General features: G+C 45.1%; 1 protein-coding gene across 6 annotated transcripts in view; it reads left to right on the top strand.

Moving 5' to 3' along the window:
• ASNSD1 (asparagine synthetase domain containing 1) overlaps nucleotides 1-25,672 on the top strand; it is a 145,139-nt gene that overhangs the window by 71,814 nt on the left and 47,653 nt on the right. For all 6 annotated transcript variants that reach the window (XM_069225915.1, XM_069225914.1, XM_069225918.1 and 3 more), the window contains 2 exons: nucleotides 1,110-1,185; nucleotides 1,445-3,018. In XM_069225915.1, the coding sequence (XP_069082016.1) occupies nucleotides 1,549-3,018 (1,470 nt within the window). In that variant the 5' untranslated portion in view covers nucleotides 1,110-1,185; nucleotides 1,445-1,548. The remainder of the gene's footprint in view (nucleotides 1-1,109; nucleotides 1,186-1,444; nucleotides 3,019-25,672) is intronic.

The raw sequence follows: 25,672 nt of genomic DNA, 5'->3' as shown, positions 1-25,672 counted from the left end.
ATACCTTTCAAATGAGATATTACATGTAGAATTTGAACCTGTGGTTTTTAAAATAAACTAAGAAAATATATTTTTCTATACAAAAACCTATTGGCCTGGAATTGTCTCTGAGTGTGTGTTCCTCATTTATTGCCTGTGTGTATGTACAACAAATGCTTAACACTACTCCTTTGATAAGCCTACTGCTCGACCACACTACCACAAAATAGAGCATTAGTATTATCTCTTTTTGCCACTATCTTACCTCTAAGGGGAACCCTTGGACTCTGTGCATGCTATTCCGTACTTTGAAATAGTGCATACAGAGCCAACTTCCTACACCTAGGTACCAGGTGTATCCCTTACTTGGAACTTATAGGGGGTGGGGGGGGTCCAAAGGCATTGCCAGTTGGGGAACAATTGTGCAGTTTTAGGGAACGAGATCTGGCACTGAGGACCTGGTTAGCTCCTTCCAACTCATAATCTTGTGTGTTCTCTGTGTAGAGTGCTCTGATGCTTTATGGGCATGGTTGACATTTATGAAAACATGCAAAATAAATAAATTATAAAATAATTGTTGGGGCTGCTTTCACCTGCTATCTAACTCAGCAGAGTAGCTGAGGTCTACAATCATGTTGTATGTTTGGGACCGAGGGAGTGAGCTGGTATTGAGGGTAGTGCATTTGCGGTTAGCCGCTAAAACATGCTGCCATGGAGTATAGCCTGGTGGCCACAAAGTTTGAGGGACAAGACTTTGAGACCAAAACCTTGCAATGAATTAAAATACCTTGCATTATGCGAGGTATGCAAAAATGGAGAAAAAAAAACAATCTTGAGGCACTATTTGGAGCTGAGTAGAAAATTCTGATCATTACACGCCTCTACTCTCTCCAGCCCTATCTTCTGTCTCTCGCCCTATTTCTGATTTAAAATTGAATATGGCTGAAAACATTCTCAATCAATCAAACACGATTGGTGAGGTTGGCTGAAAGTAAAAATAAGTTCTTAAATGCGGCCTGTTTCTTCCTTAAAAAATGACAAATCTGATAGAAAATGACATGCCTATGATAGGACATAAGTTAATTTCAAAGTCATGTTTTATTCTCTAATCTATTTGTATCTCTTTTCAGAAGGTGTATACACAGCAGCCCAACAGCAACATATTTTTCCTTGCAGATAGGACAGCAACTCTGAGCGAATGCAAAAGTAAGTTTATTATTTAAGCATCAAGTATGGCAGTCTGTTGGGACATACTCATCATTTCACTTCACCCAAACGTAGCATGTTTTAAACTAGCATTTAGAGAAACATCATGAACCATAATTTTAAAATGACATAATACGTAGTGACAAGTTTGATAAGGCTATTCCTTTAACTTCTGATGTGCAGTCACTAAGTTGTATCTTAACTAACGGAAATAAATAAGACGGATTTAGATGACTAGCTGTTTTTCTTTCTCCTCTAGAAATATTAGATGATCTAAAGGTTGCACACCAGAAAAACGAAGACTCATGGAAGACCAATACCAAATAAAGGTCATACTTTTGTGTTTGTAAGTTGGAAGTAGCGATGTGTGGAATTTGTTGCGTCATAGACTTGTCTCTTCAGCATGACTTTAAAAATCTTCTGAAACATTCAGCGACTAGACGCCTCAAAAGAAGAGGGCCCAGCTGCAGCCACCACTTGACAAAGAATGTGTCCAGTCATGGATACAACTGCTTTTTCTCCGGGAATGTTCTTCATTTAAGAGGACAACTGACTAAACAGCCTGTACAGGATGATAATGACAACGTTTTTCTTTGGAATGGGGAGGTGTTTGGAGGGGTTGACGTGGGAGACATGGATAATGACACTCAAATTATGTTTCATCATCTTACCTCCTGCAGTAGTGAGTCTGATATTTTGACCCTCCTCTCCTCTGTTCGTGGTCCATGGTCTTTTATTTATTATCAAGCACGCATCCATTGCTTGTGGTTTGGCAGAGATTTTATGGGTCGTCGTAGTCTGCTGTGGCAATTCAGCGATAACCCAAAAGAAGCACTTTGTCTCACCTCTGTAGACTCACTACTTTCTGTATCTGAACATCAATGGAAAGAGGTTCCAGCCTCTGGAATATTCCGAGTTGATCTTGAGGACAGTCTGTCCTCAAAAGCTGTTACTTTATACTGGTATCCATGGAAGTTCAAATCTGCCGAGAATTTGACAAAAGAGATGACTTTCAGAGAGGACTTATCTAATATTTCAAAAGATTTGCCACCATTTGTTCACTTCTCTCTGAATACTTCTGAACTGTGCCTTACAGCCCCCATTGCCCCAATCAATAGAACAATCCCTCGAGTTTTAACTGGACCATCCCATGCTATTTGTATTAGTAATACAGCTTCTATGGAGGATCTTCAAATCTGCCTTGATGAACACAGGAAAGCAGTAGCCCATCAGCTTATCGATGTTTTAAGTGAAGCAGTAAGGAAACGTGTTTTATGCCTCCAAAGAGATGAAAATCCAATTTCAATGGATGCTGTAACTTCTGAAAGAAAAGCCAGTGTTGCAATATTATTTTCTGGAGGCATAGATTCTATGGTCCTTGCAGCATTGTCGGATTGCTATGTTCCTCTGGAGGAGCCTATTGATCTACTAAATGTGGCATTCATGATGAAACCACTAAACACACCAAAAGGAACCAACAAATATAATAAAAAGAACAAAAAGCAAATTTCCTCGTGTCCTGAAGATGCCATGACAGACTCTACTAAAGACAGTGCATACCAGTCTTCCTTTGATGTGCCTGATCGAATCACAGGGCGGGCAGGTTTGAAAGAACTTGAAGCTCTCAATCCTTCACGGACTTGGAATTTTATAGAAATTAACATCACAGCAGAGGAGCTGAAAGAAATGAGAGAACAGCACATTAGCCACTTGGTTCTTCCCTTGTGCACTGTCCTAGACGATAGCATTGGTTGTGCAGTGTGGTTTGCTTCCAGAGGAATTGGCATAAAGACTAATCATGGAGAGCCCAAATTATATACTAGTGTTGCAAAGGTGAGTAGGGCTTATTTTTATTGTCGATTCTTGTATGCCCAGTCAGTGGCCTTGCTTATTCATGTGACTTCTTCATAAGAACAGGTTGCTCACCTGTTAGCTTTTTAGCTTCACTGAGATTCTTATGTTTTAAATTACATTATAGTTTCCAAACTTGTATATTTAAAAAGAACACCAGCCTGATTTCTGTTGTTTTACTAATTCAGCAGTTCCACATTGCAACAATATATAGATTCACAAACAAAACCCAAAGGTTACAGGAACATTATTGTTAGGTTCAGATTTTACACACACAAATCCATAGAAATTCAGCAGTTATAGTTACAGATATCTTAAAAAACTATTACTCATGCCCTAAGGTAACTACAACTCTCCCACCATGTACACTTTTCTCATCAATAATTTTATTGCAAATGTTGCAGTGATATTATCAATGATGTCAGAGAAGATGTCATGACTGATGTAATATGTAGGTTAATTAGTAGTTCATGGCGAGGGCACCAGTTATAGTTACTTTAGGGCATGAGTTATAGTTTCTTGCGGAAACTATAACTGCTGAACTTCTATGGTTTTGTGTGTATAAAATCTGAACCTAACTATAATGTCCCTGTAACCTTTGTTCTTTTTTTTAGTTTTTTTTTTTTTAGTGAATTTCTAAGATTTTTTTTTAATTCTGTGTCCTGTTCATGGCGAGGGCACCAGTTATAGTTACTTTAGGGCATGAGTTATAGTTTCTTGAGGAAACTATAACTGCTGAACTTCTATGGTTTTGTGTGTATAAAATCTGAACCTAACTATAACACCACTGTAACCTTTGTTTTTTCAGTGAATTACTAGGGTAATATTTAATTACCATAGGTAATCCAACCCCACATGGCTTTCAGTGTGGCGGTTGGCCACCAGGCCCTACAGTCAACCCCTGCATGCAGCCAACCCCACGCTGTGGGTCTGTGAGTGCTTGTGTGAGTGGTTTTGTGGGTCTGTGAGTGGCTGTATTGGGTGTGTGTGGTTGTGTGGGTGTATAATGAATTGTGAGTGGGTATAGTGTGTGTTTTTGCGGGTGTGTGAGTGGTTGTGTGGGTGTGTTAATGGCTGTGTGACTTGGTGTGGTAGTGGGTTTGTGAGTCTTTGTGTGTGTGTGTGTGTGTGTGTGTGTGTGTGTACTGAACGGATTTATACTAAATCACAAAAAAGCACACTTTCTGAGTAAAGATCTATCTTCCTGCCAAATTTGATGTAATTGAGCAGTTTTTGCGGTAGTGTCTATGGAAATTGCATGGGGAAATTTGGTTTTGAGAGACACAATGGGTTGATGGATCACCCTGAAACTTTCCAGGAAGGAGCTGAAGTGGATATACATTTTTGTGGATTCATCACAGCGCCAGAGTTATTAGCAAACCAAAAATCACCCTGTGTATGGATAGCAGACCTAGCCGAGTAATATATAAATATATAAATACATGTTTTGTTCTGCATGTCACAATGAAAATATGCCCTCATTTTAGCTTTCTAGAGCACTAATAATAATTTCTATGACAGACAGAAACTCCTCATTTTGTTCATTTATTCCAGTATCCTCTGACGGAAACACTTTAATTATTACAACTTTGATTACCTCATGGTGGTGTCAGGTGTGCCAAACGTTTGTCATGAATAGAGAACGTTAGTGCTGTAGTTGTTTATTATATCTCTGCGGTGAAGCTGAATAGAACTTTGGGGAATCAACTGACACTGCTGCTGTTGGATGTACATTTTACTCAGAATATTCAGAATTATGCTCACATGGCTGAGGAACAGTGTGAACTTATATAAAATGTGCTCTCATTTGAACTTTTGGGGTGCCTTCCATAGTCTCTGAGAAAAACCTTTAAAGAACAGGTTTCTCTCAAATGATTAATCAAATACCAGTGGAGGGTCAGTATTTTTCACAAGGTTCAGTCACATGAGATCTCACCAGAATTCGTCAAAGAAGTATAACCCCACCAGCAAATGGTTCTTAGTGTGATTTAAAACCTTTTGTCACACTTTTATATGTGCTCCTTTTTATAACCATCAAAACATAGCATTCACTGCAATGCATTTCAGTGTGGCCCATGTCCCATGTCCCTGAGTCCTGTAACGGGTGCCACTATATGTACATCCATGGTGTGGCCATCCAATCAAGGGTGGTCCTATTGGGACACCCCCTACATGCCCCTGGGGTGAGAGTGTGCACACCCTGCCCCCTTATGTTTTTTTTAAATTCATTTTCATGACTCAGGGACCATGTCCATGAGACCTGTAATGGTTGCTACAACATATTGTTCGGGTTTTGGACAGCCAATCAAGTTTGACCGATGTCCTCGGTCTCTGATTTTATTTTTTTTTCCGGGAGATTAACCTGTTTGTGAACCAACTTGAGCAACTTTTTAAACACAAATGTATTTAAAACTCCTAAACAGATTTACATCAAATAACAAAAATCTAACTTTCTGAGTAGTGTTCCATCGTTGTGCCATTTCAGGTATAACTTCAACTTGTTTTTCTGTATCAGCCCCCTCTTTCTTCATTCCTGCTTAACAGATTAGTACAAAACATCCTATAAGAAGAAGCCAGAGTTTCCATAGAAAAAGTGTTTTTTGACTTGCCTATATCTTTGGCTCTGTTTGACAAATCTTCACAAACGTTTCCAACAAAAGGACCCTGGTGATTCTTGTTGCGCATGGAAGTAACCTGTCAAGCTGGCGGGGGAGGAGGGGCCACGAGACAAAAGGGGGAGGGTTAAAATAATTGCGTTTCCCATGTTAATTCCCATAGGACCTTTAGACACTGCTACAGCCCGAACCACTGGACGGAATTACACTAAATTTGGCAGAAAGCTAGCTTTCGGTACACAGATTTGGTGTAAACCTGTCGAGTAGTTTTTGAGATATTAAATTTGTACACCGGGGCTTGCAAATAATTTGTGAATATTTGCGAATGCATGTGCGAAAAGAAGCTCTAATTGGCTGATCGTAACCTGACTAGAAAGTTGCTGCCGCAATTTTATTTAACGGGCCATGGTCCGCAGGGGTAGAAATCCTAATTGAAAGTGGCATACGGGTTCAGGGTGGAGGCACCCTGACCCCAGGGGTGTGATATAGGTATGTTTTATGGGCAAATTATTGGTATAAAATAATTTTGTGCCACCATGTGTAATATTTGCAGATTATTCACAAAATATTCACGAATATGAAAAATAAAATTGGGAGAGAAACCACAGATTTGTTCATACACTGATTCATTCAATTATACATGCACTCAAACTCATGCATTCACACACAGACACTTATGCACTCACTCAGACCCTCTTGCACCCTCTCACATACCCATTGAGACACTGATGCACCCACACAGACCCACTCACACTCATGCACCCACTCAGACCCACTCAGACTCACCCACTCAGATCCTCACAGACCCACTCCGACCCTCACACACACTCACTGACACACCCACTACCTGACCCACTCAGTGACACATCCACTCACATACCCACTCAAACACTGACGTACCTACTTGCTGACCCACTCAAACCCTCATGCACCCATTCATAGACCCACTCAGCCACCCATACACAGACCCACTCAGACACTGACACACCCACTCACAGACCCACACAGTCCCACATGCACCGACTTACAGACCCATTCAGACCATTACACAACCACTCACAAATTCACTCAGACTCTTATGAACCCAGTCACAGACCCACACAAACACTGGCACATCCACTCACACCCTCATGCACCCACTCACAGACCGACTCAGACCCTCAGGCACCCTATTTCATACCCAAACAAACACACTTACACCCAGAGACACCCTGTGACACCTATTCTCACATGAAGAGAGACAGACTGTTCGGCCGTCTGGATTGTAGGGCTGTGTTGTTATAGTGGTTGGCTGCAGGGTCTGGCCATAGGCCAGGGCCTGCGGGGACACACACTCACACACTCTCTAACTCTACGTGCGCTTTGATAGTACGGAAGTAGGGAAGGTTATGAAGTGGACCGAGGCAAATATATCTGCACTTTTACTTTTTTGGTGCACTCGCTCGAAACTACCTAAACACACTACGGTGACCGGTCCTCACAAAGATGGTGTTTGTCTCGAACTGACAATGTTTACCTCCTCACAGCATGGGATGTATATATGTATATATATATATATGTATATATATATATATATGTATATATATACACACATCCCATGCTGTGAGGAGGTGTATGTGTATATATATATAATATATATATATATATATACACACACACAATCCCCCTCCCGGTATGTGGGCAGTGGTTGGATTTACATATAGACATATAGTAATAAAACGTTATAGTTAGGTTCTGAATACCAGCCAACCTTAGAAATTCAGCAGAGTTCTTTCAAATAACTAGAACTCGCGCCCTCGCCACGCACTGCTGATTCCCCCACAAATTTCAGCACTCATGACATCTTTGATAACCTCATTGATACTGACAGTGTAACATTTGCTGTAAAGCTTTTGATCAGATACCTGTGCTTGGCGGGGGCGCAAGTTATAGTTACCATAAGGCGCAAGTTATAGTTACTTGAAAGAACTCTAACTATAACTGCTGAATTTCTATGGATTTGTACAAGTAAATTAAGAACCTAACTAGAACGTCCCTGTAACCTAGTGTTTTTTATGTGAATATATATATGTGTGTGTGTGACTTGGCTATATCTTTGCCACCATTTGACGAATCTTAACAAAACTTTGCCAAAAAAAAAGTGTGCCCAAGAATCTTGTTGTGCATGGAAAGTTTGGAGGTGATCCATTGAGTGGGGGCTGAGGGGAAAATAATTGGTTGGGGGAGATGGGAGGGTCAAAAAAGTGTTTCCCATTTTAATTCCCATAGAGATTTTGGACACGACCACAGTCCGAACAGCTGGACAGAATTGCACCACATTTAGCAGGAAGGTAACTCTTGGACCAAAAAGGCATTTTTTTTTTTTTTTGTATTTTGATGTAAATCCGTTCAGTAGTTTTTAAGGAATTAAAGGAAAAAGACATTTGGATATGAGGGCAGAGCCTAAGCACATATCTCATGGTGAAATCTGATTGGCTGTCAGCACTTCAACTAGAAAGTGATGGCAGCCATCTTCGGACCAGTATACATGATGGCACCCCATTGAAATGCATTGTAGTGAAAGGCAGGCTTTGAGGGTCACAAAAAATGTATAAAGGGTGATAACATTTTTTAGTTACAATATAAATCATTTGTTAATGGTACTATACACATTTCGGGAATTTTGGTGTGTTCTAAGGTGATTTTTCCCTGCTGGGATTTCATGAATCATGTTTGAGAGAACTGTATTCTCATGATTTTCCCATAGCGGCCATGGAAGGTGCTCCAGATACTAAAATTAGTGCATATTTTCTGTAAATTCACACTATCTTTCTCAGCCATATGAGAATGAAGGCTGGCATTCGCAGTAAAACATGTGCTTCCAACAGGAGCAGTCAGTCAGTTTATTCCCATGTGTTCTACTGCAGCCTCTCCCGGTGTTCAAAAGAACAACTAGAGTGCTAACAGTCTTACTTATGACAAAAGTGTAGCACACCTGAAGCCATCTTGATTGAATCAAACTGGTAAAACATTTAATTCAGAAAGGAGCAAAACGAGGGGGTTCAGTTTGTCACAGAAATAATGATTAGTGCTGTAGAAGGAAAAATTAGGGCACGTTTTAAGTGAGTTCTAAATTATCTTCCTGTTGTACTTTCAATAGGAGCAGTCTGTCAGTTGATTCTCTTGTGTTCTGTTGCAGCCTACCAGAGTGTTCTAAAAAATAACTTGAGCGCTAGCAGTCTTAAGACAAAAGAGTTGCACACTTGAAGCCATCTTGATTGAATCAAACTGGTAAAACTTAAAACATTTAATTTACAAAGGAACAAAATGAGGGGGTTCATTTTATCATAGAAGTTATAGCTATATTGGCATGTTTTAAGTGAGTTCTCAAATATCTCTCTTCTATTTCATTAAAACATTCTGACATGCTGACTGAAACATGCACTTTCAACACCAGCAGCAGACTGCCAATTAACTCCCTGGTGATCAGCAGGTTACAGTGTTCTATTGAGCAAAAAGAGTGCTAACATTCTGAATTTATGCCAAAAGTGTGCCATATCTGAATGCCATATTGATGGAATTAAAAAGGAAAACTGAAAGGATTTTCTGCTGAGTATACTCCAGTAAATAAGGAAATTGGGAAGCTAGGCCCTTCGTCCAAAACCCCCACCCCCTCCCAATGCATTACAATGGGCATCTTACCTAATGTTAAAAAAATAAATTAAAAAAAACTAGACATTCACTGAAAAAATAAAGATTACAGGGACGTTATAGTTAGGAAATAGAATTTAAAAAAACCTTAGAAATCCACTAAAACAAAACAAACGTTACAGGAATGTTATAGTTAGTTTCAGACTTTACACTCACTAAGCCATAGAAATTCAAATGTTATAGTTAGTTATTTTAAATAACTATAACTCATGCCCTCTCCATGCACTAATTACCCGAGATATTACATCACTCATGACATCTTCTTTGACATTATTGATCATATCACTAACATTCGCAGTAAAATTATTGATGAGAAAACTGCATGGTGAGGGTACGAGTTATAGTTACTTAAAATCACTTTAACTATAGCAGCGATATATATATATATGTATATATATATATATATATATATATATATATATACGCATACATGGGTTTTCACTGAAAAAAACTAAGGTTATAGTAATGTTATAGTTAGGTGAATTTCTCAGTAACATTAATGTTTCAAAATAAAAAAACACAAACATTCATCATTTATAGCTAGCAGCGCTAACTATAACTTGCACTCCTGCCATGCAATGCTTATGGTTTAGAGAGTATTTTATAAAATGTCTTCTTTCTTACACCCTGGCTTTCATTTGGAAGGAATAAATGCAGCAAAATCCAGTTGGTAATAACAAATGTTCTGCTATTCTGTGCTCCCATATGTCTTTCACTTTTCTGGAATTGAAAGTTTTGAAATCTGTGGGAAGTCAGAAGCCTTCTTCCACCCAGCAGTCCCACAAGTCTCCTGATATAAATGGTACTTCACTTGTGTGGGTAGGTCCCCTGGTGAGAGCTCCCACTGACCAAGTTCATGTCACGGGTGCTAGGCCCAGCCACACAAGCAGGGCAACGTGTTTATCAGCACAAGTGGGGTAACTCTGGCTGGTAGGAATTTTGGGGATTCCTGTGGATTTCAGGAGTTTCCTTCAGCAAAATGTAAGGAAAATGAATGATTTCAGACAATGTTTGAGGTTTGCAGTGCATTGTGTGCAAGAAATCCTAGTGGGGTCCACGCAAGGTACTCATTCCTGGAATCCCCTGGCTGTCTAGTTTAAAAAAATGTCTGTGGTTCGTAGGTTTGCATGGGTGGTGCGACACCATGGCCACAAACGCAACAGCTACCACTTTGCTTATATCTCAAGTGAGCGCTTTAGAGTCTTTTTTGTTGTGGTCTTTTGGCCCACCCACTGAAGTGGGGTAGCCTTTCTGATCGGGAGACAGGTGAGAAGGGTGGTAGGAAATTTGTGGCTCCTCCCAGATTCCAGAACTTTCCGTCACAAATGTTGGGAAAATGTGTGTGTTTATTTCAGTGTTTGATGTTTGCCGTGGCTTCTGAGTAAAATTACCTAGCAAGAACCATGCAAGCCAGCATCCCTGGACTTCTCTGGTTATATAGATTTAAAAAATGTGAGGGTTTGGTTGGTTTCTCTGATTGGTGGCACAGACAAGCCCAAAAACCCACACCTACTCATGTATTCTGTCCATGTTGCATTTGTAGCACTTTCAAATTGTGGGTACTAGGGCCACCCACAAATATTGTGTCCCGTTTTGATGTGGAGACGTGAAAATGCTGGGTGGCTATTCAATTTGCTTATCGCAACTGATTTCAGAAATACCCATCGCAAAGTTTAAATAAAGGAGTGATCGTAGCCATTTACGCAATCTTTCAAGTTTTGCATGGCATTGTGGGAAAGTAAGTGGGATCAGTACATGTTATGCCGCCCTGGACAGTTGTGGGTGATGGTTGTCCAAAAACAGGAGGGGTTGTTACTGAACCTTCAAAGAAAAACCACCACTCATACAGGTTGGTTTTGGCGCTTCCAGAAGTGCCAGCTTCAAAGAACAAATATCAATCACAGTATCAGAATATTGAAGCCAAGTCTACTGAAGGTGAGCTTTTAAGCCTCAATGCACCAACCGTTTCATAAGCCATTCACGCAGCACACACAAGACTTTTATAGGCCAGCCATGGGCCCAATCCAACATATCAATGCACTTGCATCAACAAACCACCACCCTTCAAGGGCCCATCACATTTATACGCCACAGGATGAAATCCCCAATCAGACCAGCTCATACTCAGTCATCAACCTACTTTTTTTTTTTTTTTTTTTAAACATTTTTATTGTAGTTTAAGCTAACTAACATTCATGCAATCATGGTACAGTACAACTTTTTTCACCTGTGTTTTGTTCCAATCCAGTGGTTCAGCTCGATCCATACATATCGGGCCCTCTACAAAACTGGGACCCTATGAACTCACCCAGCTACCCTCCTTCCCCCCGTGAGTCAGTTTTTGTGGTGCGGTACTAGCCTTGTGTGTTGAGGTCAAATACGTACTGCCTCTCCTCGTGTGTGTTCTTCCAGGTTCCCCTTCAGTAAGGGTGTCCGCTATCAATTAAGGTGTGGTTGGGGCCAGTCAGTCCATTATCCAGTAAAGCAGTCAAGGAGCCAGGTCAGTCGGGATCTCCCCTTCCGTGGCCTCCATCACTACATCCCATCCTCGTGCTATTTCTGGTGGGCTCAGCCCTCTCTTGGCCTCTCTGAGAAGAACATCCTCCTTGCATCTAGCCCATTTTTTCAATTCTCTTTTCCATTGAGATATCATTGGGACAGTTGGATTTTTCCAGGTCATTGCAATTTCCCTCTTTGCCGATACATAAGCCAGGTCCTGATATCTGCCAGTGACTTTTGTCTTGGATGTATTTGGGAACCACCCGGGTAAACAGTGGCCCATTGTATAGGGAACCTCCTTGTCTATCGCTCTTGCCACCGACTGCGTCATCTTCCCCCCCCCCCCACCCCCCCCACCCCCCCCCCCCCTCCCAAAAACGACCCTAGAGGTGGGCACTCCCAAAATATGTGCCTGAACTCTGCTCCAATCAGTCCACACCTAGGGCATTTCACTCTGTCCGTTCCAAAGCGCTTGTTGATCTGGCCAGAGGTTAAATAAGCTTGATGCAGCACATAAAAGTTAATAAGCTTAAATCCAGCGTTTCTAGTCGTCCTGGGGAAGCCCTCCAGTATTTGCTCCCATGCTTTGTCAGGAATATCAGTGCCCACATCTCTCCCATTTTAGTCTAAGTTGGGTCAATGGGAGTGTCTTATCTGCCCGTATTCTACCATATAAATTTGTCACCACCTTGAGCTTACCCGTGGAGGTCACCAGGTAGGTACAGGTTGTCTGTGTTGGGGGTTCTCCCAATCCCTCCCACCAGTGTCGCCGAATACCAGCAGTGATTGAGCCACAGAGTAGAAAATTATCCCCGGTAAGTCAAACTCCGCTCTGAGGTCTTCAGATTTTGTCATAGTCCCTTCCTTAAACAGGGTTCCCACTGTCTGAACCCCCGCCGCAACCCAGGTTTGGAGCCCCTCCCAGTTACTCCTATGCAGTAATGCCAGTATGGACAGCAGAGGCAGATCCAGGGAGTAGGAGGTCTTTATCTTGAGTTTACGTAAACAGCTTGTCCAGCATTGAATCAAGATTTTCAATTCGGGGAAGTCCCATGTCCTGTCTCTTCGACTCCCCAACACCTCCACCAACTGTGTCCACGAAGGAGTGAATGGTTTCACTATTGCCTCAGGGTCCTGTCTGCTTGCTATCCACTGTGTAAGCCATTGGAGCTGTGCCGCTAAGTAATAGGCTTCAAAGTCTGGGACTGCTAGTCCTCCATCCGAGGACTGCCTTTGGAGTTTGGCCAATGCCACTCTCCTTCGTCCACCGCCCCACAGGAATGCTATGACCGGTGCCTCCAATTCCCTAAAGGTTGCCTGGGTATCCATATCGGTAAGACTGTAAAGTGATTTAGTAGCATAGGCAGTACTATCATTTTTAAAAGCGCTACCCTAGCCGCTACAGATAACGGCAAGGTTTGCCAAAAAGTCATACTGGTCCTGACGGATTGTAGGGTTCTTCCTACATTACCCTCAAGGATGTCTGGCGGGTCATGGTACACCTTAACCCCCCAAATAAGAGAGACAACGCGGTTCCCACATTACTGTACCCACCCCGAGAGGGGGTGTTGCCGCAGGACCCATCGGAAACAACCTGGTTTTGTTCCAGTTTACCCCCAGTCCTGAAAGGGTGCTGAAATGAGAGAGCATAAGCTGGGGCTTGGGGCAGGTCTCTATGCATATCCCCCCAAAAAATCAGCAGGTCGTCAGCATATAAGGCTATTCGGTGTCTTTCCCCTCCTGCTCTTACTCCCTGACCTCTCTCTCCACCTCGAGCCGCAGCTGCCAGTGGCTCCATCGCCAACGCAAATAGCAACGGAGACGGGGGGCAGCCCTGTCTAGTGCTCCATTCCACTGCATAGCTTTCTGATATTATCCATCCTGTGCGCACTCTGGCCGTATGTTTGGTATACAGTAACCGCACCCATGCAATATAGTCAGGTCCCAAACCCAGTCTGACCATCACTGCATAGAGGAACCCCCACTCTAGGATGTCAAAGGCCTTCGCAATATCCACAGCTAGCACCCCAGCCGTCCTATCGTCGTGGGCGGGGTCCCTCATGACTGCTAACAATCGGCGTATATAATCCGCTGTGTTTCGACCAGGGACAAAACCTACCTGATCCGGGTGTATCCTTTTTGTCATGAGGGAGGAGCCTTGTCGCTAAAATCTTACTGAGGATCTTGTAGTCCAAATTCAACATGGACAAAGGTAGGGTTTTTACCTGGTTTTAGCAGAGGCACCACTATCGCCTCTTGTGCCGTCGCCGGCAGTATTCCCTGCTCCCTGGCTGCCTTATAGAGGGTCTCCAGCCTAGGCGCCAGTAGTTCTACATATACAGCATAAAACTCAACTGGGAAACCATCCGTCCCTGGTGTCTTCCTCTGACTAACTCCTTGATGGCCCCCTTGATTTCCTGCTGGGTAATGGCCCCTCCCAACTGCCCTGCTGTGTCAGGTGTAAGTGCTGGGAGTTGCACCTGAGCCAAGTAGGCCTCTATAATTTACCTATCCCTTTGGAAGGTACTTTTGTATAACCGCTCATAGTAGGTTAGGAAATATGCATCAATTTCTTCCTGTCCATTGATGCATTCCCCCAGGTCTGTTTTCATTTCCAGTATGCTTGAACCTCTGAGTCGGCGATAGCAACCACGCCAGCATACGGTCTGCCTTGTCCCTCTCCCCGTGGGTTTTTGTGATGTAATTCCTGTAGTCAAAGCAGCGAAGACGTTCCACGCACTCCACTACTGTTTCTTTAAGCTCCAGTATTGTGTGCTGGAAGTTTGGATTCTCTGGCCTATTCTTTTCAGCCTCCCTCAGTTTATCCTCTGCTGCCATGGTGTCTCGAAGTAATGTTCTTCTTACCCCCACCGTTCCTGCTATACACCTTCCCCTCATCACCCCCTTAAAAGCATCCAATTCTATCAGGGGATTGCTGGTTGTGGTTTCGTTATCCACAAAAAAATGAGTAGTATGCTGTTTCATCTCCCCCTAATATTGTACATCCTCTAACGATTCTGGTTTCAATTTCCATGTGGGGATGCGGGGGAGGGGCAGGCCCCTCCTCAGTGACAACGAAAGTGGGTTATGATCTGAGATAGTGCGAGCCAAATATTCAGCATTATGTATATGTGGGAATACATCTGGTGTACACAAGAATGCATCAAGCCGAACGTGTAGCTCATGTAAATAAGAGAAGTATAAGTAGCCCCTGGTGTCTGGGTGCAACTTTCGCCACGCATCCACCAGGCCCCAATGTGACTGCCAGGATGTAAACTACCGTACCACTCTAGTGAGCGGACAATCGTGCAAAGGGGGGGGGGTGAGCAGTCTCTAGTGGGGTCTGCCACACAATTAAAGTCACCTCCCAGAACCAGGGTGTGTTGCAGGAAAGTGGCCAGGAAGCTTGATAAGCATGTAAAGTATGCACCCTGATCCGAGTTGGGTGCATAAACATTAATCATTGCTAGCTCCCTGCCCTCTAGCCTCCCTCGAATTGCCACAAATCGCCCCTCCGGATCAATGAGACTATCGAGCAATTGGAATGGGACGCCCGCCCGTATCCATATCAGGGTCCCTCCAGCAAAGGCAGAATGAGTGGTGTAGTATACTGGACCCCTCCACCGTTTCTGTATAGCTTTCCCCTCTGCTTGTGTTAAGTGGGTTTCCTGGAGCATTGCAACCTGGATCCCGCTCCTCTGCAAGTATGAAAAAACCTTATACCTTTTGACCATCGTGTGCATACCCCGGACATTCCACAAGAGGAATTTATATGAATCTAATGCAGGCATACCAATGTTTCGTCCATAAGTATTCCTGCGCCCATCTCAGTATCCTAGACAAAGACAGCCGTACCCCCTGCACCGCATCCCCAGCTCTAGCGCTACCAATCTCTGTGACTTACATTTCCCTGTAAACTGAACCCAACAATTAACTTCCCAACTCCCCTTCCCCAGGACAAAAGGTTGTTCATCTCTCATCCAAACCCAAACAAGTACATCTACTAGTCCATCGAAACTGGGGGTGGTCCTCAAGTTCTTTAAGAGGCATTTGCCACGTTGCCTGTTTCCTCCCCCCGTCTGATAAGCTTGCAGGTGTTTTCGGGCCTAGTCCCCATCCTGCAGGTTCAACTATCTCGGAGTGTTATCAGCCGCTTCGGTGGAGTTAATGGATTTCATACGGTTCTTGGTGGTAATCCTGTGCTGGCGCCGGACCTCACAAACATTTCCTGAGCTGTGCAGTTCAGATGATGCAGTCCGACGTCCCCGGGGTCACCTCTGGTCCCGACCTAGCCGATGCGTGTGATGCTTCTGAACCTTTGTCCGATCCTGAATGTTCCAGCCCCTCGTCTACCATCCGGTGAGAGCCGGGGTCTGATCCGCAGAGAGATGCCACTGCTTCCATTGCTCTCTGGCGTTCTTTCTGCACCTCTTTATTGGAGGAAGTCTTCAATTTGTGGTTCCCGTTATGCCGGGCTGTCCTTTGGCATTGTGGATGCAGGTCCTCTGTCAGATGGCCCTTCCCTGATGGTGCCTGAGAGTCTATAACTGTGTGCCCCCTTTGGCCACCACTCTAAGTTTTGCTGGGAACATTATTCCATATTGTATCCCTAACTGGCGCAGTTTCTGTTTAGCATCTTGAAAAGTGGCCCTTTGTTTCTGTACTTCCCACGAAAAGTCGGGGAAGATACGAATCATGTCATTGTCTATTGTGCAGTCACCGTTCCTCCTGCTTTGGCTCAACAAACAGTTCCTGTCCCTATAATGCAGCAAACTGGCTATAACTGGCCTCGGAGGGACCCCCAGAGATGGAGAACGTGCCGGGATCCTATGCTCCCTGAAGCGCAAAAAAGGGTGTGAGTCCATCTCCTGCCACTTCCTCTATAAGCCAGCGCTACAGAAACTCCACCATATTATTTCGATGCGTTCCTGGCAAGCCAATCACGCGGATATTATTTCGGCGAGAACAATTTTCCACGTCCTCTGCTTGTTGTTCCAGGACGCGAATTTGCTTCTCCATCTGGTTCATGATCTTGGTTGTGTCACTAACCTGAAGCAGAAGTTCTTTGACTTATTTTTCTGTGGTGGACACTTTTTCGGCCAAGAGACGGTGGTCGTCTGAGTATTGTTAAGTCTGTGGCGTGGGCGTCAATTTTTCCTTCCAAGGCTTCACGAGAGGCTGTTATGGCTTTTAGTATGTCGTGAAGGTTGGGTTCCCCAGTCCCCTCCACAGTGTGGGTACTCTTGGCTCCCTGCGGTCCTGTCATTGTGTCCGCATTAGCACCGTCTTTCATTTCTGTATCCTTCTTGTGGCCAACTTTTCCCTTTTCTGGGTCTCTGCTGCTATTCTCTATGACAATAGAGGTCTAATCAGCCTTCTTGGAACAGGCACCCTCCACGTTAACGACTCACCGAGCTCTTCTGCTCTCCAGCTCGCAGAGGGTACCCGGTTACTTCATCCCCTATCTGGTGGTCTGCAGAATCGACCTTCCCAGATGTGGTGGGGACCCTAAAGCTCGGCGCCCACTGCGGCCTTCATGCAGCCGCGGCACGGCAGGTCCGCGTTGTCGCAGTGAGACCCTTTTGTTTGTTGCTTTGGAGTGAGTTATATATTTATGATCTCTCCTATTGTGGGGGACATGTCCTGTACAGCTTTCTCCCTTCTGTGGCTTGCCTTCGTATTCTGCTACGGCAAAGGAGTGTGCGGCTCACCTCATCCCTCCATGCAGGACTCCTTCTCCTTGGCCATATCTGGGACCGAACCCCAGCGGACTCCTCTCCTGGGCTCCCCACTGTGCTCACCGCTCCGGCGCAGTCGATCAGGCTCCCACTCACCGAACTTGTTGGGGGCGCCCCGGTACGCTTCCTCTGCAGTTTGTCTGCCTTCACTTCTGGGACGGCCCCTTTGTGTGGCGGCCGGAGCCAGAAACCTCCTCTTCCTGCCTTCTCTTGTGCCAGATGCCGACCTGGGGCCCGACTTCTTCCCCAGAGGGCCGGTCGCTGCCTCTCCGGGACTCCGCTGCCCCCTAATCTCACTCCCCGCCGTGCGCCTCCAGTCACCGGCGCCGCCAGGGGTCGCGAGGCCCGTCCCGGCTCGCTGCACGCGCAGTCTCCGCTACGGCCCCCCCACCAGCCCAGTTCGGCCACAGCCCCCGCCACACCCCGCGTGCTCTCTCCACTGTGTCGCGCAGGGCCTGCGGTCTCAGGCCGCGATGTCCGCGGCAGGTATTACGGCCGCCATCTTGTGCTCCTTGTGGCCCGTGATGTCCTGGCCGGTCTGGGGCTGATCCCAGGCCACTGCATGTATAATTCACCCCTCAGTAGGCACAGGGGCCCCCCTGCACTTCCAGCCATGTGCCGGGGGGGGGGGGGACTGGGGCCCTCCGAGATTCAGGATGTAACTGGGGGGGGGGATTGTCAGCGGGAGCCTCATGAAGAGACTTCCACCATCGGCGTCAGGCCACACCTCCCATCAACCTACTTGCTTACAAACACACAACAACCAAACCTCTATACACATATGGCCAGTCATATTAACAGTTGGACGTCAACATTGTGAGAATTTTCGAATGCATGCTAATGACTCAGGAAGACGTGTCTTTCATGCGACTTAGTGCCCTCAGTGTGCTAAATCCAACTCCTTCCAGTTTGTGGGTGCAAGTTTGGGGTGTCTGATAATGTCTACCGAGGCCCACATTCCTCCAACTTAGTGAGCATATCTACGTTTGAAACTAAGGCAAACATCCCAGGGAAGACTCCCTGATGTCCTTAAAGAGCATGTCCTAAAGTAAGAAGAATGTTTTTGACACATAGGGAGTCAGGGAGAGCGCAGCATATGTCCTGTACACCGTTATGTGCAGTGCTGTGACTGTAATGCACTCATCAAACAGCAAACTGAACATCTAAGTTCCAACTGAGGATGAACATGACAAGCAGGACACGTCACCCATACGTGTAGCATTGAGTGCAGAGTTCTCTGTAATGTATTATGCATCTGTAAAGCGCAACATTGTCATCATCATGGGAAGGGAGGGGGGGTGGGGTGGAGTGTATCCGGTCAATGACCCAGGAGCATCCAGGACTGATCCATGTTTTCACCTAGTTGAAGAGCAAATTGTTCAGCTTTTTGCAGAATGCGATAATTTTAGGGACAGCACAGATGTGTAGGGGCACGTCATTCCGTCCTTTCTGAGCAAATTAGGAAAAGCCACTTTTCCCTGTTCCGGTGCTGTGTATGCATGTGTGCAAGTAAGTGTCTGGCTAATGAAACGTCTGAAAGGTTTCTGAAATCTGTAAATATTTTGAGGTATGCTGGACCAGTGCCGTGTAAGGCTTTGAATGTGTGTGTCAGGAATTTGAAAAGAGCTGTGGATGGGGAGCCGGTGAAGCTGTTTGAGGTGCAGGGTGTGTGCATGGTGACAAGTTGAGGAAAAGAGGCTGCCTTCTGCGTTCTGTATGGTTTAGAGTCATTTGCTTAGTTGAGTGAGAGACTAATTCAGTATCAGGCAAGTGTGGCGCCAGTGAAGTTGAGTCCATTGGTGAAGACGAAGTGATGGCATGTGTATCTGTATTACCTTTATTATCTTATTTCTACCTATGCAATTTCCCTGTGAAAGAACACTTCAAAGTCCTGCACACGTGGCAAGTGAACCTTTAGTATCATGTTCTGTCGCTAGCTACTTGAAACTCAAGTAAATGGGTCTTTCATGCACCTTCAGCGCACTCACTGTACTAAACTTCTTCCAGTTTGTGGATGCAAGTTGGGGGTTGCCTGAGACTGCCATGCAAAACACACAGTCCTCAAACTGAGTGAGCATACCTACCTTTAAAACCAAGGCAAATGGGCTTGGGATCACTGCACTAAAGAGCACATCAAAAACTAGTCAATACTTTTTTGCCACACAAGGTACTTTGTGACAATGTGGCTTATATTCTGTCCACCATTAAGTGCAGTGGGGGGCTATAATGCACTTGTCATTTGGCAAACAGAACACCTACCACGTTCTAAAGGCAAATGAAGGTGTCAAGCAGGCCAACAGCAAGTCCATGGTTTCCTCAAGTAGAGGAAAAACATGTTCGATGGCATCTGTCGCTGTAGATACACATGTTGTGCATAGCCCGCCATCTGGTGTTGGGTCGGAGTGTTACAAGTTGTTTTTTCTTCGAAGAAGTCTTTCGAGTCACGGGACCGAGGGACTCCTCCTCTTTGTCTCCATTGCGCATGGGCGTCGACTCCATCTTCGATTGTTTTCTTTCCGCCATCGGGTTCGGACGTGTTCCTTTCGCTCCGGGTTTCGGAACGGAAAGTTAGCTAAATTTCGGAAAATTACGTCGGTATTGTTGCGTTCGGGATCGGCTTAGTTAGAATCAACACCGAATCGAAGAGTGAAGAGCTCCGGTACCCTTCGGGGTAGTTTTCGATCCCCCGTCGGGGCCTGGTCGGCCCGACCGCGTGTGAAACAACGCTGATGGAACGGACTCCGTTCCGTTTCTGTCCTAAATGCCACAACAAATACCCGTATACAGACCAACATTTGGTCTGTAACCTGTGCCTGTCGCCTGAGCACAGTGAAGAGACTTGCGAGGCCTGTCGTGCGTTCCGGTCCCGAAAAACACTCCGTGACCGTCGAGCCAGAAGACTGCAGATGGCGTCCACGCCGACAGCTCACCGAGAGTTCGAGGAACAAGAGGAAGAAGGAACCTTCTCGATCCATGACTCGGACTCCGAGGAATTCGACGAACAAAAAACTGTGAGTAAGACGTCGAAGCCAGCACACAAGAAAAGTGACAAGGCCCAGGGGACGCCACTGCCACCAGGCCATGGCTCGACCCATAAATTCGGTGACCGACCATCGGCACCGAAAAAGGCCGAAATGGTGCCGAGATCGTCCGACTCCGGTCGAGACACCGGCATGCAGCCTTCTCGGGACCGAGAAAGTGCTGCTGAAAAACATCGACGCCGAGATAGCGGAGCCGAAACTGCTCGACGCAGAGACAGCGGCACCGAGGAAGATCGACGCCGAGAGGGTTCAACTCCGAAAAAGAAGAAGGTCACCTCGGAGCCGAAAAAGAGTACAGACAGGGTTTCGGGGCCAAAACGACCCGCAACCGACCCAACTACCGGTTCCTATTCAGAGGAGCAATCACAACAGTCCAGAGGCGTATCCTACAAAGCCCTCACCACCGGAAGATAGCTCAGCATACTCACAAGTGGTGGCTAGAGCAGCAGAGTTCCACAACGTGTCCCTACACTCGGAACCAGTCGAGGATGATTTCTTATTCAACACCCTCTCCTCCACCCATAGCTCCTACCAAAGCCTGCCTATGCTCCCAGGAATGCTTCGGCACGCAAAGGAAATCTTCAAGGAGCCGGTCAAGAGTAGAGCAATAACACCAAGAGTGGATAAGCAATATAAAGCACCTCCCACAGACCCTGTTTTCATCACCTCACAGCTGCCACCAGATTCCGTCGTAGTAGGAGCAGCTCGCAAGAGAGCCAACTCCCACACATCTGGGGATGCACCACCCCCAGATAAAGAGAGCCGCAAGTTCGATGCAGCCGGAAAGAGAGTCGCAGTACAAGCTGCAAACCAGTGGCGCATCGCTAACTCTCAAGCACTGCTTGCGCGCTATGACAGAGCCCATTGGGACGAGATGCAACACCTCATTGAGCATCTACCCAAAGAGCTACAAAAAAGGGCGAAACAAGTGGTTGAGGAAGGACAGAACATATCTAATAATCAGATACGCTCCTCTATGGATGCAACGGACACAGCTGCAAGAACAATTAACACATCTGTGACTATAAGAAGGCACGCATGGCTACGAACGTCTGGTTTTAAACCAGAGATACAGCAGGCAGTGCTCAATATGCCATTCAATGAGAAACAACTGTTCGGACCAGAAGTGGACACGGCAATTGAGAAACTCAAAAAGGACACTGACACTGCTAAAGCCGTGGGCGCACTCTACTCCCCGCAGAGCAGAGGCACTTACAGCACCTTCCGCAAAACAACCTTTAGAGGGGGGTTTCGGGGTCAGGCCACACAAGCCAGCACCTCACAGGCAACACCGTCCAGCTACCAGGGACAATACCAAAGGGGAGGCTTTCGGGGCCAATACAGAGGACAATTCCCTAGGAATAGGGGAAAATTTCAAAGCCCCAAAACCCCTACAACCAAACAGTGACTCACATGTCACTCATCCCCTCCACACAACACCAGTGGGGGGAAGAATAGGTAAGTATTACCAAGCATGGGAGGAAATAACTACAGACGCTTGGGTCTTAGCAATTATCCAACATGGTTATTGCATAGAATTTCTACAAATCCCTCCAAACATACCACCAAAAGCACAGAATTTATCAAAACAACATTCAGACCTTCTGGAAATAGAAGTTCAAGCATTATTGCAAAAGAACGCAATAGAACTAGTACCAAAAACACAAATAAACACAGGAGTTTATTCACTGTACTTCCTAATACCAAAAAAGGACAAAACACTGAGACCAATCCTAGACCTCAGAACACTAAACACCTACATCAAATCAGAACACTTTCACATGGTCACGCTACAAGAAGTGTTACCGTTGCTAAAGCAACAGGACTACATGACCACCTTAGATCTCAAAGACGCGTATTTCCACATACCAATACATCCGTCGCACAGGAAATACCTAAGGTTCGTATTCAAAGGAATACATTACCAATTCAAAGTATTGCCCTTCGGTTTAACAACTGCACCAAGAGTCTTCACAAAGTGCCTAGCAGTAGTGGCTGCACACATCAGAAGGCAGCAAATACACGTATTCCCGTATCTAGACGACTGGCTAATTGAGACCGACTCACTGACAAGGTGCTCACACCACACAGATCAGGTCATACAAACCCTCTACAAACTCGGTTTCACCATCAACTATGCAAAATCACACATTCTGCCGTGCAAGGTACAACAATACCTAGGAGCCACAATAGATACAACAAAGGGAATAGCCACTCCAAGTCCACAAAGGGTTCAAAATTTCCAAAAGATTATACAACGCATGTATCCAACACAAAAAATACAGGCGAAGATGATATTACAACTACTAGGCATGATGTCCTCATGCATAGCCATTGTCCCACATGCACGGTTGCACATGCAGCCCTTACAACAGTGCCTAGCATCACAATGGTCTCAAGCACAGGGTCAGCTTCTAGATCTGGTGTTGATAGACCGCCTAACATACCTCTCGCTTCTATGGTGGAACAACATAAATTTAAAAAGAGGGCGGCCTTTCCAAGGCCCAGTGCCACAATACGTGATAACAACAGATGCTTCCATGACAGGGTGGGGAGCACACCTCAATCAACACAGCATCCAAGGACAATGGGACGTACATCAAACAAAGCTGCATATAGATCACCTCGAATTGTTAGCAGTATTCCTAGCGTTGAAAGCATTTCAACCCATCATAACCCACAAATACATTCTTGTCAAAACAGACAACATGACAACAATGTATTATCTAAACAAACAGGGGGGAACACACTCGACACAGCTGTGCCTCCTGGCACAAAAGATATGGCAATGGGCAATTCACAACCACATTCGCCTAATAGCACAATTTATTCCAGGGATCCAAAATCAACTAGCAGACAATCTCTCTCGATCACCAACAGGTCCACGAATGGGAGATTCACCCCCAAATTCTAAACACGTACTTCAAAATTTGGGGGACACCTCAAATAGACCTATTTGCAACAAAGGAGAACGCAAAATGCCAAAACTTCGCATCCAGGTACCCACACAGGCAGTTCAAGGCAATGCTCTATGGATGAACTGGTCAGGGATATTTGCGTATGCTTTTCCCCCTCTCCCTCTCCTTCCATATCTAGTAAACAAATTGAGTCAAAACAAACTCAAACTCATACTGATAGCACCAACGTGGGCAAGGCAACCATGGTACACAACACTGCTAGACCTATCAGTAGTACCCCACGTCAAGTTGCCCAACAGGCCAGATCTGTTAACGCAACACAAACAACAGATCAGGCATCCAAACCCAGCATCGCTGAATCTAGCAATCTGGCTCCTGAAATCCTAGAATTCGGACACTTAAACCTCACACAAGAATGTATGGAAGTCATAAAGCAAGCCAGAAGACCATCCACTAGACACTGCTATGCAAGCAAATGGAAAAGATTTGTTTGCTACTGCCATCATAATCAAATTCAACCGTTACACGCATCTCCAAAAGATGTGGTGGGTTACTTACTACACTTACAAAAATCGAACCTGGCCTTCTCTTCCATTAAGATACACCTAGCAGCGATATCTGCATACCTGCAGATTACCCATTCAATTTCACTATTTAGGATACCTGTCATTAAAGCGTTTATGGAAGGCCTCAAAAGAATTATACCACCAAGGACACCACCGGTTCCTTCATGGAACCTCAACATCGTCTTAACAAGACTCATGGGTCCACCCTTTGAACCTATGCACTCTTGCGAAATACAATTCCTAACATGGAAAGTTGCATTTCTCATCGCCATCACATCTCTAAGAAGAGTAAGTGAAATTCAGGCGTTTACAATACAAGAACCTTTTATCCAACTACACAAAGATAAAGTAGTCCTAAGGACCAATCCTAAATTTTTGCCAAAGGTTATTTCACCGTTCCATCTAAATCAAACGGTAGAGCTACCAGTGTTCTTCCCACAGCCAGATTCCATAGCTAAAAGGGCACTACATACATTAGACGTCAAAAGAGCACTAATGTACTACATCGACAGAACTAAAAACATCAGGAAAACTAAACAACTGTTTATTGCATTTCAAAAACCTCACGCAGGAAACCCAATATTGAAACAGGGTATAGCCAGATGGATAGTTAAGTGCATCCAAATCTGCTACCTTAAAGCAAAAAGACAACTGCCCATTACACCAAGGGCACACTCAACCAGAAAGAAAGGCGCTACCATGGCCTTCCTAGGGAATATTCCAATGCACGAAATATGTAAGGCAGCCACATGGTCTACGCCTCACACATTTACCAAGCACTACTGTGTAGACTTGCGATCAGCACAACAAGCCACAGTAGGTCAAGCCGTACTAAGAACCTTATTGCAGACTACTTCCACTCCTACAGGATGAGCCACCGCTTTTGGGGAGATAACTGCTTACTAGTCTATGCACAACATGTGTATCTACAGCGACAGATGCCATCGAACTGAAAATGTCACTTACCCAGTGTACATCTGTTCGTGGCATCAGTCGCTGAAGATTCACATGTGCCCACCCACCTCCCCGGGAGTCTGTAGCCGTTTGGAAGTTAGCTTCAACTTTGTACATTTGTAAATATATTAAATCTTAGATAGGTACATACTTATTCACTCCATTGCATGGGCACTATTACTAACAAACAACTCCTACCTCACCCTCTGCGGGGAAAACAATCGAAGATGGAGTCGACGCCCATGCGCAATGGAGACAAAGAGGAGGAGTCCCTCGGTCCCGTGACTCGAAGACTTCTTTGAAGAAAAACAACTTGTAACACTCCGACCCAACACCAGATGGCGGGCTATGCACAACATGTGAATCTTCAGCGACTGATGCCACGAACAGATGTACACTGGGTAAGTGACATTTTCATTCTGTAGCTTTGCGCCTCGTGAAGTAGTCGGCCATTGAAAGTAGGCCTCCATGCACAGCCATTGAAAGGCTCACCTCAGTCAATTTCCCAATAATTCACTTTTGTATGGTAGAGTATCAAGCAAGTAGGAAAATGCAGGGTTGGCTAAAATAGGTACTGGGTATAGTAAACATGACTCTCCTGCCGCTTTCCTTGCT

This window comes from Pleurodeles waltl, chromosome 3_1 (genome assembly GCF_031143425.1).
Source record: "Pleurodeles waltl isolate 20211129_DDA chromosome 3_1, aPleWal1.hap1.20221129, whole genome shotgun sequence".
NCBI lineage: Eukaryota > Metazoa > Chordata > Amphibia > Caudata > Salamandridae > Pleurodeles > Pleurodeles waltl.
This window is presented reverse-complemented; position numbering and strand designations above follow the sequence as displayed.